General features: G+C 43.3%; 1 protein-coding gene across 1 annotated transcript in view; it reads right to left on the bottom strand.

The window, feature by feature from the left end:
* Positions 1-935: 935 nt before the first annotated feature.
* LOC107374801 (membrane-associated phosphatidylinositol transfer protein 2) overlaps positions 936-15,980 on the bottom strand; it is an 87,583-nt gene continuing 72,538 nt past the window's right edge. The window contains exons 19-26 of the mRNA XM_015943067.3: positions 15,477-15,625; positions 13,884-14,000; positions 13,674-13,790; positions 10,136-10,284; positions 9,899-10,048; positions 8,930-9,113; positions 8,721-8,849; positions 936-7,454 (exon numbers count right to left, since the gene is read on the bottom strand). Of these exons, the coding sequence (XP_015798553.3) occupies positions 7,086-7,454; positions 8,721-8,849; positions 8,930-9,113; positions 9,899-10,048; positions 10,136-10,284; positions 13,674-13,790; positions 13,884-14,000; positions 15,477-15,625 (1,364 nt within the window). The 3' untranslated portion in view covers positions 936-7,085. The remainder of the gene's footprint in view (positions 7,455-8,720; positions 8,850-8,929; positions 9,114-9,898; positions 10,049-10,135; positions 10,285-13,673; positions 13,791-13,883; positions 14,001-15,476; positions 15,626-15,980) is intronic.

Below are 15,980 nucleotides of genomic sequence, written 5' to 3'. Positions count from 1 at the left end.
CACCAGACGTGTCTTTCCACATGAGAAGCGGCTCATTGCACAAGCTGAGGTTAAATAACTTGTTGCAACAGAAAGATAATCGCCCTGCAGTAATTATCCAATAGGAGTCTCCTACCTGTTTTCTGGTGGGGAGTTTTCTTTTAGTTGGGCATTTTTTTGGCTATACTATATTAGAAGGTTTTGAAGAGGCATGAAAAATGTTTATTTTTAATTTGTTTTCCATATTTGCCGGTGTAGCTTTAAGCGACTGTGACGTAGATCTGTCAGGATCTTCTAATTCTAGAGTTTCACGTCTACTTTTTATGAAGGAGGTAGGCGTAGGAGGCTATATTCATGTTCAGTCTGCCTGAAACACTCAAGAGTGATCATTTTCAAAAGTAACACGTGAAAAGTGGTTTCTCTGTGACGGGCTTCTTTTATAGAAAGTAAATGAATCTCAGTCATGTATTTGTTTGTCTCAACAAGCCATCTAATATCGGATGATATTCAGTGATAAAAGGTGGAAAATCTTTCCTATGTAGAAGAAAGAAACTAAAAATATTTGGTCTCTAGTAGAAGTTTCTGTCAATTGTGTAAACGTCCATGCCATTATCCACACTTATGCAATGTTTATTTTATTTTGCTGTCATGAGCAGAAAAGAAAATTCTTTCACCTTTGTGTGAATTAGCAATAAAATCTGAATTTTTACCTAAACTTTGAATATCTATTTTGTTATTCTAAACCATTTGCTATGCGACCAAATGTCCTTTAAATGGTTGTTTTAATATTTATGTCTATGGTTTTAACTTTTTTCTAAAAGTGAAAGCACAAATTAAAACTTACTTGTGTGACCTAAACGCACCAGGAATGGTCCAACTTCTTCCAAAACGTCCTGATTAGCATCGTTTCATAACAATCTACAAATTTTTACTGATTCATTGAAACATTGAAAAAGTGTTGGACATAACTGCTTTATTATTTTTCAAGTGAATGTTAAGAAGTTTTACTTTGATAGACGACATGCAACAGATCGTTACAGTTCTTTGTTATGGGATTTCATTTTTACATGCATTAACTCCTGACTGATAAAAACAACCTCCAGTTGTATCTCAAAGATTTTGTAAAATACTCCAGCTTGGAAAACTGATACAGTCAGACCTATAAAATGCTCAGCAGCTGGCTGTTGTAGAGTCAAAGCAGCGGTCAACGGTGGCTTGAATACAAAAAGATTACACAAGTGTGAAACATATCAGCAGATGATGACTCAACAGGTCGAGACTGCCTGGAGATCGCTGTGGTAGATTATTTCCCTTGGAACTGGAAAATTGTACCGGTAAATCAAAATTCTTCCTGTGTTGGTCCGTCGCCTTCATGACAGCACAAATGATTAATATAACGCTACATATTCCAAATATATTTCACCTGAAATTTCCAGAATAACATGATATTTAAGTAAATAAATAGCTCTTCGTTTGCTTTTACATACATCTTTACAGTATTTATACACACAGACACACATCCTCGGCTCCTGATCAGTCTCGGACATCAGACGGGTGGATGGACATTCAACTCAGCAGAGGGACAACTGAAGAGGGAACACTGTATGGGATAAAAGCATAAACAAAAACACTGTCTGGTACAAAATATAGCAGAAAAAAGCAACAAAAAGAACATTTCAAATGCAAAAACCTAGAGCTAAAGCTAAGTCGAGTTGCAGCAAAAGCAGATAACTGTCTGCAAAACCAAAACAAGCCTTTCAGAATAAAAGTATATAGTCTGTCTGAGTAATGCAGATTTAAAAGATAACCAAAAGTGAGTCAAAAAATTAAATATGAATGGTTAAGAAGTAAAAATAAATATTTCTCTTTAGAAATATAAATAGAATTAATTTGCTTTTTAGAGTGATTTTTTGTTTGTTTGTTTTTGGAATTTGCACTGATGATTCTGAGAGGTGATTTTTGGTCACTTGATTCAGGTTCTGTATTTTTTGTGTGAGAAAATTTCTTGGTTGATCATTTAGGAAAAAATCGAATCCCATCAAATGCAGTAAAACAGAAAAACTTTCACCTTGGAACAGCAAAAGTTCACATAAACATCAAATGTATCTGTAACTCCCAGCTTCTTTCTCTAATATCTAGACAAAAAAAATGTAAAGTTGAAATACACTTGTTTAATTATTACATCTGCTGTAGTTTACAGAAGGAATGAATGGCTTGTAAGTTACAATCTGGGTGGAAAAACACCAGTTTCAGGAACTAGAAGGGAGCCACATCAGAGCTGAGCTCCTGACGGCAGGATTTGGAGTCTAATTTCCTGATATCTGGACATCTCGCCTCTGATTTGCCAACAGAAACATGCCTCTACTACTTACTGTTTGCTCTGCAAAGTTGATGTTTTATCTCCACAAATAACACAAGCATGGAGGAGTTCTGTTGTGTGATGGAGTTGCTAATGCTAACAGTTAGCTTCTACTAGCCAAGACGTTCTTTGCTGTTTTCTGGACGCTAAACCAACCACAGCCGTCCCTGTCGTGAGTCAAGATGGGTGAGTCCATGAATGTCAAGTGACAGTGTGACGTAGATCTGTCAGGATTTTCTAATCCTAGAGTTTCACTGTCTATTTTCTATCAGAAACTAATACAGGAGATAGGTGTAGGAGACTATTTTCATGTTCATCCTGCATGTTAAAGTCAGAGTGATTGGTTATATTCAGAAATAATCATTTTAAATGCTTTTTTGTGTTCCACACCCTTAGAAGATTTATGTAGACCAGAATCTCTACAGCGGTTTAAACCGGGGATTTTCAAAGAGCAAGGATCTCTTGGCTGTGTGAACATGGGTCAGGAGCTGAACCGGGCGGAAGTTTAAGTCTTTGATTATCTTTTGGGATGTCCAATATCATCTGCTAATATTGGCATTAAAATGCAATATAAATGATCAGAATCTGTTTTTACTCTTTGACCTTTTTCACCCCATCAGTTATCTGTCATGCTGGTACTGTTAAGAGTTTGACTATATCTGCATCAGATGTTGGTAAAAAAAATAATACTGAACATCTCTAACTATCAGAGTACATAGAAGAGGGAGTCCTCATTAATAAATCTGTGCTTTCTTTGCTTTTTCCAGATCAAAATGTCTGAAATGTCACTTTTCATTAACAACAGATAAGGATTTAATTCCTGAACACTGTTCATGGGACTCCCGTATAACATTCATTTCAATATCAACATAACACACTAAAGAAGTCTGTATAAGTTTATGCTGCCATAATTAATTATTTAAAATACTTTTTATGCTACCAAAACACAATGTAAGTTCTAGATTAGCTTTAAATGTATTTTCTTGAAAAATATCAGCCCAATATTGTTCAGCTAGAACCGTTTTATCCGCTTGTTTCTGGACGTCTAAATATGCTAGAATAATGCTTTCAATGACACTTTACACAACGAACTCACCAAACTGAGTGTGACGACGAACGAGGAGAGCCAACGGACTTAAAACTTACAAAGCATTTTGGGAATTGTAGTTGCGAAGCAGACAATAATAGTGGGATGGTCTCAAGTTTTGAAAAGCCCTGTTCTAAATACTTTAATCCTCTCCCTGCTGTTTGGCACATTCATGATACTGACACATCATATCTGAACAAAGTACACACAGATGGACACATCAGCACATAAAGAGGTTTTAAATGTGTAGGGACTTAAATAGTAGCTGATATAGGTTTCCCTGCAAACTAGTGCAAAATAATTACAAAGAGGTTACATAGTTGGTTTACTACAGTATCAGAGGATGAGTTTGGCTGTTTTGGTGAGTTGAAAACATCGCTGATCACCGAGTGTAAACAGATAAATGCTGCAGGCGTGTGGAAGCTGCATCCTCTTCACACATCCATCCTTCAGAAACTCACAGTTAGAGGAAGAGTTCTTGACTTTTTAGGCTGAAACAGTCAGGTGCTCGTTTAAAACTGGGACTGTTGTGTGGGGGTGTGAACACACACACACACACACACACACACACACACACACACACACACACACACACACACACACACACACACACACACACACACACACACACACACACACACACACTTCCAGAAAGATTGAGTGGACATCGGCCCTGTACATGTCACTCATTGCCATAGTAACAGCAACTTTCCTGAACAGCTACAGTAACAAACTAAACATTGCATGGCCTGGACAGAATGAAGAAAAGTCACCACCTGGATTTAACAACACAAACAGGTACGAGCCTCCTATGGATTAATTAATGCATGGGCGGTTATCCTTCAGCTGGTTACAAGTTATTTAACCCCAACTGGTGGGCGTTGTTGTAGTTTTGCACCATGTTTTCCAGCCATGCATGAACTTGCAGCTTCTAACACACCTGATCCAGGTAATCAAAACCAGGAACAACAAAGATAGTTGGAAAACAAGCAGGACGGCGGCTCTCTGTACTAGTGGAACAAATCACAGCTGGGCCGGGGGGCCTCTGCCCCCCCAGCCCCCTGAAGCTCCGCCCCTGTACCCTTCCTTTTTGGAGTCCTTGGAGGGGGTGTCAGAGTCCATCCATCCATTTTCATAACCCGCTTTTCCACGCAGGGTCGCGGGGGCTGGTGCCTATCTCCAGCTATCATTGGGTTAGCAGGCGGGGTACACCCAGGACAGATTGCCAGTCCATCACAGCAGATGTCTGAGTGTAAGATAATATGTCCTTCAGCCACCGCTAGAGGGGGATGAAGCCCCAAAGGCACCCATGCATCCTGCACTACTGGATGCATCTTTACTTCAATTCATTTTTTTTCTATTTTCTGTGAATTTATACTGGAAGCACACTGAAAGGGGGTCAGGAAGAGGAGCTCATCTTACTGGTTATAGATAACACCCGTTTCAGTGGTGTAACAAGCACCTGACTGTCGTCCTAAAACCTTAAAAACTCATTAAACTGTGTTTCATTGTCAAAGGCGAGGTGTCTTATTCTTGTTCATTTTACTATTTAGCATGAAAATATTCAGTTCAAAGCAGCAAAACTAAGGATGACTCTGAGGAGAAAGAGAGGTACAATCTGACATTCAGCTCTGGCACACGATCAGTTCAGTCTGCAACATTCACTCGGAATCATCTCAGCTCATTCTTCGGTCGTTTTGGTACAAACGTTGAAACAAGTCTTGGGATAGTAAAGTTCCTGCTATGTATCCCATGGTCCTCATCCAGTGACACCAGGTCCGTCCTGTTTGGTGTCCTGGAACGGTAGCTGGGAAACGCCACCCCAGATGCAGCAGCACATGTGGGAGAGAATGCTACCAGCAGGTGGGCCAGAGCTATTGCAAAAGCAGATGGGTATATAAAGGGATCATTGCTGTGGACTGTACAGTTTTAGTTGTTGCTTCAATGCTGCATGCCCTCGTTTTACTGCCATCTCTTCCCTCTGTGGAGCATTTAGTGGAATATTAAGGCTGTGAGTGGCCAAGAGGCCACACTACAGGGAAAACCCCAGTCCATTTGCAGAAAATTCCTCAAACACCAACATTTTGTGGCTATGACTAACAATATGTTCCTGATACGATCCAGCATAATACTGACTAAAGAAACAGTTAATCCAAATGACTGTTTTACTCATTTGTTTTGGTGATGAGAAAAGCAGAAAGTTTGGGTTTCATGGTGGAGGAGTTCATTCTACTGAGCCTTTGAATTGTTACTAATATCTACACGCTTCAGTGGGAAAATATAGTACAGGAGAGGTACACTTGTTGAATATTTTCCAAAAGTCTAAAGAACAATCACAATCATGATTGTACAAACACTCGTCAGTGAACACAACTTTGCGAGTCTTGTACATGTCGTGGATTTACGAGTCTTGTACAAGTCGTGGATTTACGAGTCACACGTTTGTTTCTGAGCTTCTGAGTTTGTCCCACATATCTGCATGAGGAATGGGCCGAAAGTGATTGGTGAGTTCGCAGAGAAGAGTGGTAAGTGGCCTGTATTTTATATAACGCCTTTCGGGGTTCTACCAGCCCCCAAGACTCTTAACACAAACAGTCATGCACACATATTCACATACTGATGGTGATGAGCTACAATGTAGGCACAGCTGCCCTGGGGCACACTGAAGGAAGCAAGGCTGCCGAGCGCCGGCGCCACCGGCGCCTCTGACCACCACCAGCAGGCTAGGTGGGTTAATGTCTTGCCCAAAGACACAACAGCAGAATTCTCTGCTGGGAGCTGGGATCGAGCCTTCAACCCTTCGACTGCTGGACAACCCGCTCTACCTCCTGAGCTTCTGCTGCCCCTAACAGAATGTAATTCAGCCCTCAGTGGGTTTGAACTCTAAAGCTAAAGATTACAACGTCTGAGGTATCAGTTTAGCAACAATACGATGATACACAAGCTCCGTCTGTTAGTGATCTACTTAAATAATCCTGACAGATATGAGACTTGATCATTCAGACTCAGAAATTGGGCCAGATCCAGCTCAGGGGTTGGTTCATCCTTCTGTTCAAAGCCTCCACGGTAAAGAACACCAGTCTCCTTCTTCAAACATCAAACCAAAACCAAGTAGATGACTGGTTTCATTTGGATGAACTGCTTTTGTATTTTTAGATTTTACCAATGGTTCTTTTGGATTGAGGACAGTGTTGTTGACCTATTGCCAGTCATTCTGTGTGTTGAGCCTGAAACTGGAACGAGAGTCGAGGTGAAAGCCAGACGAGCTTGGCCTCAGACTTTTGGGTGACTGAGGATACATCTACGTCTGCAGTTTGTCCTGAGCTCATGAAGGTGAATGTTTGAATGGCGCATTGATTTGAATAGGAAGGGCTCTCGCTGAACGAGATTAATTTAAGGCTTATAATGTAAATTTATTTATTTTTCTTTGTCATTTGAAGACTAATTAAGTGGTGTATCTTATAAAAGTTGTAATGTAAAAGACTCATGCTACAGAACTGTTTAGTTCTCTGGGTCCAGTTGGCCTATCAGGTCACTTCTTTCTTGTGAGGTTGTTATCCCAGACCTACAAACCTCCATCCAGGTCCAACTCCTCAAACCTTTGTTTTCATCCAGAGACCATGGTAGCTCAGCCCAGGTTATTTGGTCTTTTTGTGAACTTTACTTGGGGCCCAGTAACCCCACACTGCCCTCCTTGGTGCTCCCAGTGCGCCCCCAGCACCCAGCTGCTATGCTCATACTCCTCTGGGTCACTGCTGCAATAGACCTCTCCCGTTCCCCCTCGCACTGACTCAGCGTGCGCTCAGTCCGGACATGTTGGCCAGGAGAGCTGGACCCCGACCCGCCGGGCTGCTGAGAGGAAATGGTGCGAAAGATGTGGTTGCGTTTGCGGAGGAAGTCTCCTCCGGCCACACCTAGAGCAAAGCTGCCCTTTCGGAGGACCATGCGGGTGCTGGTGGACTTGGCGGGCCGAGACCTTTGGTTGTACTGGAGCTGGGACAAGTGGGATGCGTAGCCATCTGGGATGAACTGAAAGAGATGTAGCTTGGTCAAGTTTACTAAGCTTAGCTAGAAAATTAAACAGAAACCATCCTCAAACTAGACAGAAGAACAAAATATGAAAACTGAAATGTTAAATAAGTGTCAGTGCATTTTTCTGCAGAATCTAAACACTCCAGTAGTGTTTCCCAATCCAGGGGTAGTTTTTTACGAGTACTCATCATACCCAGCTCATGAATGTCTGGTCCTTGCTTGACCACTAAGACCAGTTTTAGATCCAGGACTAGGGCTGGGCGATACGGCCTAAAAATAAAATCTCCAATTAGATTTTTTTTTTGATTTACGATTTTTTACCGATTCTCTCTCCCCCTCAATTATTAAGAATAGCAATAAGTACAAATGAAAAGCACATTAAAGCCAATTTTTATTTTTTATATAATCACAAGCAAGACAAATGTAACCCTCATTTCTGAGATGCATGATATAAACAAACACCCTCTTGGAATAAAAGTGCCACGCTCCACGTCCGTCGCAGCAAACCCAAACCAGTTCCAAACAATGGATGATTTCATTCCTTTCTTAGGAACAAACTTCCCACTCTCACCGGTGGCCGTGGAGTCGCCTGCTGTTCCTGTTTCGGGTGCGTGCTGTGACGTTGTTGTCGCGGCTATGTGAAACTAACGCTGCAGAAGCTCCAAGGGACCAAAAAGGCGCTATTACATAAAAAGTCGATACATTTTAGATTTTTTTAACTCATTCGCTGCCAGCGCTTCTCACCATTTTTACTGTTTTTTAAAGAGTCACAGAACGTTGCGTGCTAGGATGATGTCGACGGCAAAACAACCAAAACAAAGCAGAGACTCACCTCTTACATCAGGAAGAATCCACGCATTTCAAGCGTTATCCGTTCTTTCATAATCCGTTGTTGAATTGTGATCGGCAGACGCTTTTCTGGTTCGCGCCTCACTTTTTTGTTTACAGCAGCGGCCCAAAGCAATCTCCTAACACATGGATTTTCTGCTTCCTGATCATGTGACGTGTGACGTATGCGGATGAAGATCGGCTTTAGAGCGGAGATGTTTGTTCTCGCGGTGCGGGGGCTCGTTCCGACGCCCACAAAATAAAAACATGCTAATAACGACGTCATTGGCAGTGAATGAGTTAATGTCCGCAACAAAAAAATTCTAATTAATTAATTAAATCGATTTATCGCCCAGGCCTATACAGGACTACCACTACAAAAGTTATTTCTAACCATTTGCCACAATCTCCACAAATCGCCCATAGCTGCCATACCTGACACTGGTGCTGCATCTTTTTTGAGGGTCTTCCCACGATGTATATCTGAGAGGGAGGCAGACCGATAGACGTGTACACAGAGATGTCTTTGGTAGAGCCGTAGGCTGCGAAGATCCTCATGTGGGCCTAAACAAGTGAGCAAAAATGTATGAAGACTGACACGTTTGGTTGTAGGACTGTGTCAGACTTGCATCCTGCCATCTTACCTCGCTGATGAGGGATCTGAGGAAGTTGGCCTTGTGTCGGAGTGGGTCATGAACCAGACCATCACAGAAAGAGACAATCCCATGAGGAAAGTTATGCTGAGAGAGCCAGGCCACCACACGCTGCTTCTGCATGTCAGGACGACCCGTGACGTACACGATCAGGTAGCCCAGGTCCTGCCAGTACCTGCCAGCAAGCATTAAACATGCAAACACAAGCTACAACTGTGGAACTGATGAAACCATCTGAGGTGGCAAAAAGTAAAAATATATATACTTATATATATATGTTTATCTGCTAAGCACATAAATATAAACATATATACTTTTTTGGGTAGATGTACGCTAATATTAGTTTATAAGACATTTATAGTTTATTATTACTCATTCTATAAGAAAAATAAATATATTTAGTGAATTTAAACAGCTCCTCCTTGAACCGTCACCTTATCGTGGTGGAGGAGTTTGAGTGCCCTAATGATCCTAGGAGCTAGGTTGTCTGGGGCACTTTGTGCCCCTGGTAGGGTCTCCCATGACAAATTGGTCTTAGGTGGAGGGTGAGACAAAGAACGGTTCAGAGGATCTTTCATGGATGTAAATTCAAAGAGTTGGAGTACCCGGCCCGGAGGGTTACCGGGATCCCACCCTGGAGCCAGGCCTGGGGTTGGGGCCTGTGAGCGAGCGCCTGGTGGCGGTGGTGATTTTGGCTTCAAACATGAATAATTTGGTCATTGTTCTGTTTTATTCAGATTTCTGCTTTGTAGTCTGTGCTGAATAACAATCATTGAACCTTTCAACAAAATCTTGGTGAATTAGTTTTAGATAGCTCTATGGTTTGGTAGGCTTTAATGTCGACTTAAACAGTGATTCAGGGTTGAAAGACAGATTTTAGGTCGTGATATTTTACTTTTAAGCCTTATCGCCCAGTCCTAACCTTATGTAATATACATTTTGAGGTGGTGTTATACTTACCTCACCACATCCACAGCTCCAGCTCGAACTTTGGGGTCACTTCCCATTATAGACACACTGGCAGCGAATGAGCCATCGATACTAAAAACAACAAACTCTGTCCCTTTTGGTACAATAGTGAGATAACTGTCAGCAAATGTGTGGTCCCCTCTGTTCAGAGGAAAAGAGATGGCAAAATAAGAAGAAGAATCAGAGATGACAAACCTTCAAGAGGATAGGTGTTGTGTGTATTCATACCTGACCACCATTTTGACAGGAAACACCCCAATACCCAGCCTTCTGCCATCTGGGATCACATAAGAGACACGTCCACTGCTGTTTGTCAGCTCTGTGTCGAAGTACACCCACTCTCCAGAGGGCGGCTGGGTCATGATGTGGACATCGATCTGTGGAAAATAGGAAAAATGTTTGAAGATTTTGCAAAAATAGTTGTTCGATTATTTGTTGTTTCCATTTTCAAAAATGTACCCCTCCCTGGGCTGCTACCTTATCGTGATGGAGGGGTTTGAGTGTCCAAATGATCTTAGGAGCCAAGTTGTCACAGGCTTTATGCCTCTGGTAGGGTTAACCATGACAAAGTTTAGCCCATAGACCCCTTATGTTAAATAACACAAATGAAAACAATATTCCCTAGCCCGAAGGCGGGTCCCCGGGGCCCCCCTCTGTAGCCAGGCCTGGAGGTGGGGCTTGTGAGGAAGCACCTGGTGGCCATGCCTTCACCTATGGAGCCCGGCCAGGCACAGCCAGAAAAGGAAAGAGGAAGAGGGTCCCCCTTCCCATGGGCTCACCACTTGTGGGAGGGGCCAAAAGGGTTGAGTGCAATGTGTGGTCTGATCCTCGGCTACAGAAGCTGGTTCTCGATACATGGAATGTCACCTCTCTGGTGGGGAAGGAGATGAAGTTGGTGTACGAGGTCTGAATTCCATCAGTGTTCCATGTCAATTGATTCACGTGGTACATTGAAGGTACTATAGGACATACCCTCGTGTGGTCTGGCTGAAGACACATCTAATCACGCTTGTTAAGGCAAATGAGCATGATGCTGTGTGGAGGCCCCACCCACCATTTTCTCAGTTTGACAGCCATTCTTCACCGAGCTAAGAACATGTCTTTCTTAGCCATGCTATTGAAAAGCTGGCTTAACTGCTCGCTGGTGCTTCTCTGCTGCCTTCTGGCTGGCGTTTAGCTGAGCGCTACCTTTTCGTGGCTTTTCAGCTTTTTTACTTTTGTGCTTCACTTTTCGCTTCCTCCACTCCACTCTGTGTCTCACCATAACCACCGTGTCGGAACAAGGTAAGCAAAAGCCTACTTAGCGTCCCTGTCCTCGGGTCTGCGGGTTCTCTTTCCATGAGAAGGACCTGCACGAAGCCTGTCCTGTGTGCCTGGGAATTCTGCATGCTAGGAGAGCACTTTCTGACCTGGAGGCTTGTGAGTTTTGTCGCAGGGTCCGCACTACACACCATCATCCCCAGGTGTGATGCGGGTCCTAAAGCTCCCGGTACCAACTGACGCACAGTACTTCCGCCTCCTCTACCTTGCAGGATGGCATCACCTGCAGCAACAGTGAGCTTGGAGTAAAGGCCCCCCCCCCCTCCTTCTACTGGTTTACAGAAAGGCTTCGTGAGCCGTAAAAAAGCCTCAGTTGTCCTGATGTCAGGACCAGCCCTGTTCAGGCCTTTGACTCTAACTCCCAAGCCCATGTTTACAGCAGATACAATGGCTATGTTCAGTCGCCGTTCACCCCCTCAGTCCAAAGAGACTGTTCATTGCCAAAAGTGGGAAAAAGTTGCAGTGGTTCCACAGTTTTGCACAACACTTTAATAAAGATTGAAGTTTGTACTCAAGATGAAGACAGTCTGATGTGTCTAAGCACACTAAGAATTGGTCAAATAAAGCCGTTTCAGCCCTCTCTGCCGGCGACCGACTGTTCAATTCACAACACAAATGTCTGCAAACAGCTTCAAGTGAAGCAGAAGAGGCTGCGTTCTCTTGTTCTGCAGGAGAAAAGCAGTTCTCAACAATTTACAGACAAAAAGCCCAAAGTGTGTGTCATGAACACGATGCCAAGCCCTCCAGCTCCGCTCGAGGGTGACGCCTCCACCATGACAACAGCGTCAAGCAGCCAGCTTGCAGCAAAACTTCCTGTCTGACTCACATGCGCAGTGCCCTCTTGGGTCGAACGCACGGTTGCCATGGATTACCAATTGCAGTTTTGGATCAGACTGCCCGTGTTTTCCACTGTTATTTAATTGGTGCTGAAAGCAGAAGCAGTGGTCGTGTTGAAAGATGAAATTTAAATGCTGTTAGCAAAAGGAGCTATTCAAGCAGTTCCCCTCGAAGAAACGAACAAAGGTTGGTACAGCCGTTACTTTGTTGTTCCAAAGAAAGGGGGAGGGCTTCGTCCCATTTTAGATTCTAATTCCTGTTTTAGTGTGCTAAAACAAGTTCTTGCGCAAATACAAGTTCAAGATGCTAACGCTCACACAGCTGCTAAACGCCGTCAGCTCAGGAAATTGGTTTGCTATGACCGATCTCACGAATGTGTACTTCCATGTGGGGATTCATGTCGGTCACAGACAGTTTCTGCATTTTGAGTTTGAAGAGAAAGCTTACGAGTTCTTGGTTCTCCCGTTCTGACTAGCCCTAGCTCCCCACACTTTTTCCAAACGTATGGTAGCCGCAAAAAGAGGGAAATCTGCTTTTTGCAGATGATGTGGTCCTGTTGGCCTCATCTGAACCTGATCTCCAACTCCCACTGGAGCGGTTCGCAGCCAAATGTGAAGCAGCTGGGATGAGAATCAGCTCTTCTAAATTTGAAATCATGGTCTTGAGTCGGAAAAGGGTAGAATGTCTTCTCCGGGTCAAGGATGAGGTCCTGCCCCAAGTGGAGGAGTTTAAGTATCTCTGGGTCTTGTGTGGCAAGATGGAGAAACGACGGCCCGGGCAGGATTCGATCCCCAGACCCCTGGGTGAGAGTCACGCTTGCAAACCAGTCAGCCAAAGGGATATCCCCTTGGCCAAGTAGCCAGGGTGCATGGTCAATCGGGATACAGTGATAGGATGCATACCTTGTCATATCTTCCTCCCTCTTTCCACAAGCACGTCCTCATGCTCCCACGCAGGGTGCCACAAATTTCAAATTCATGCACCTACTTCACAGTGCTACATGGATCCTGCCAACATCGCCAAATGTGACAAGGTGGAGAACTAAGGGTCCGGGCGGAATTTGAACCCCAGACTCCTGGATGAGAGTCACGCGCGCTAACCAGTCAGCCAAAGGATATCCCCTTGGCCAAGTAGCCAGGGCGCATGATCAATCGGGATACAGTGACAGGATGCTTGCCCTGTCACACTTGTTCATGAGCGAGGGAAAGGTGGAGCGCGAGATTGACCGAAAGAACGAGATCGCGGATACAAGCGACCGAGATTAGTTTTCTCCGCAGGGTGTTTGGGCTCTCCCTTAGAGATAGGGTGAGAAGCTCGGTCATCCGGGAAGGGCTCAGAATCGACCCGCTGTTCCTCCACATTAAGGTGGCTCGGGCATCTAGTTAGAATGCCTCCTGGACGCCTCCCTGGTGAGGTTTTCCAGGCATGTCCAACCGGAAGCCTGAAGACTACAGGGAGATCCAGGATACGCTGGAGGGACAATGTCACTGAGCTGGCCAGGGAACTCCTTTGGATTCCCCTAGAGGAGCTGGCTCAATTGGCTGTGGTGAGGCTACTGCCCCTGTGACCCGACCCCGATTAGCAGCTGAAAATGGATGCACAAATGTACCTTCTCTCCAGTGAGAGTGACCATGTCCAGAGGGCCGTACATGAATCGTCCCGTTACTGTCTGCAATCCATCCTCCGTGAACACGGCATCATTCACTCGGTGGTTAGCTGTTACATTCTGAGTAAAATAGGACAGGAAATCACTTTTTAGAAAAGGTCTTAAGCAGATTAAAGTATAAAGTAAAAACAACACAAGCATAAAATAAATTACTCGAATTTTAACGTGAGTCCTCTTGCGAAGCCACTTCTCCCGAGGTTTGGATGGAGTGAATTCAGACACTTCCTTCCCATCCAGCTCTAAAATGCTGGAGTTCTCATGCCTCATTACCTGGAGAAGCAAAGAGAAGGGGACAACAAAGGACTTATTCAGAGAAAATACTCTTGAAATTAAAAAAAATCTAGAGGAAGGATTTCTTGCAACATAAACTGTTTAAAGCCACTGCCCAGATTATTTTTTATCTGATGGCACCATCTAGTGGCTGACAAGCATATCACATGTTGACCTACTTTCATTTACATATTTGCGGCCGAAAGCAACGCCTCTCATTCATGAACGCGTTTCTCTAACCGACAAAACAGAGCTAAAGCACACCGTTTCTTTATTATTAAGCTCATGTTGTGTGATGTTTTCATTAGGGATGCAACGATACCCCTTTTTTTCCAAACCGATGCGATACCGATACTTGGACCTGAGTACTCGCCGATACCGATTACCAATACTTCTACCGCACAAAAAAATGCAATGATTTGGAATATAGATTTTACTTTCTTCTCTGCTTTCAACAGGAAAAGACTGTGAGGTAGATAAAAAGTAAAATATATGAATAGAAATCATCACAAAACTAAAATATTATGTGAACAGAAATGACAAGTTACAGTGAAGCCATTTTCAAGCAACTGCATTGGTATCGGTTAACTTTTACCAATACTGATACTGGAATCGGTATTGGCATCGACACCGATTCCAGTATCGGTGCATCCCTGGTTTTCATACATTTATAATTTAAAGACTTATTTGCCCATGAGAAAGGTTGCCAACTTGCATCAGCTGAGGGACACTCAAACGCCCTGTGCTTGATGTCTGTACGTAAGCAGTAGTCTAACGCTATTGGTTAGTACTGACTGGCGCTCATTTCATATTGAATGTAGCTCTACGGGACAGGGTGAAGGCTTTGCAAAAAAAAAAAAAAAACGTATTTCCTACATTATATCATAGATGTGACAATCACTTTGGAATTCTGAAAAATCCTACATAATTCCTGAAAGGGGAAAACTCCAGACAGCAGTTTTAGTTGAATACCTTCAGCTGTGCTGTCATCGTAGAAACAAAAAGTTATAACAAAATACATTTTCAAGACTTTTTAGGACCTTCTACAAATATCAGGTCTTCATTGCTGCACATCTGTAACTATTAAACACTCATATTTGTGATTCAAATTGAAATAAATCTGTTTTGTATTTGAAAATTTCACCAAAGGCATTTTCAATTAAATGTGTTTAAATGAAATTATTATTAAATCTACTGGATATTGTGGCAATTACGTCAAGCCATTTAATTTAATGAAAAGTCCTTGCTTATGAACAGGATAGCATAAATAAATAAAAACATTTGGTCATGCTTGTTGAAGTTCATTTGCTTTTCTGTCAATCAGACTTTTAATCGAGCTCTTGAACTTTTTCTTTCTGCCAAGAATCTACAAAATTAGCTTTCCCCATTTCTGCTGTTAGCTAGAAATCAGCTGGAAAGGTCTCGTCGACGGCAGTTAAGAAGAAAACTTCACTAGTGAGAGTTTAACCAACAAACCTGTCTGAGTAGGAACGAAACAACATCTGTGGACTCCCAGTAAGAGGCATGGAAGAGGTGAGGCAGGGCCACTGTGGGAAACGCCGTCAGAGCATCAGGACAGTACAGGGCAAAGTCCACCCTCTTACTACCCCACCAGCGAGATGCAACTTTAACAGGGAGGAAGAGAAAGGACACATCATCAGGCACTTGTTGTGGAATGACTGCGGATCAAAAGCACAGCAGGACTTGGACTAGGATGCTTCTAATGCAGGCGTCTTCAATTCTGGGCCTGGAGGGCCGGTTTCCAGCACGTTTTAGTGGTTTCTCATCACCAACGCACTTGATTCAGTGGTTGAATCACCTGTGCAGCAGCTGATCAGGCAGAAGCTTGTTCATTACCTACTGATTGAAATCAGGTGTGTTGAAACTAAACCATGCTGGACACTGGCCCAGAACTGAATGCCTCTCCTCTAACAACAAGTTGCATACAGGTTTGAAGACAAACAGACAACTGATCGATCC

This window comes from Nothobranchius furzeri, chromosome 6 (genome assembly GCF_043380555.1).
Source record: "Nothobranchius furzeri strain GRZ-AD chromosome 6, NfurGRZ-RIMD1, whole genome shotgun sequence".
NCBI classification, from domain to species: domain Eukaryota; kingdom Metazoa; phylum Chordata; class Actinopteri; order Cyprinodontiformes; family Nothobranchiidae; genus Nothobranchius; species Nothobranchius furzeri.
Note: the sequence above shows the minus strand (reverse complement) of the source record. Positions and strands in the feature narration are given on the sequence as shown.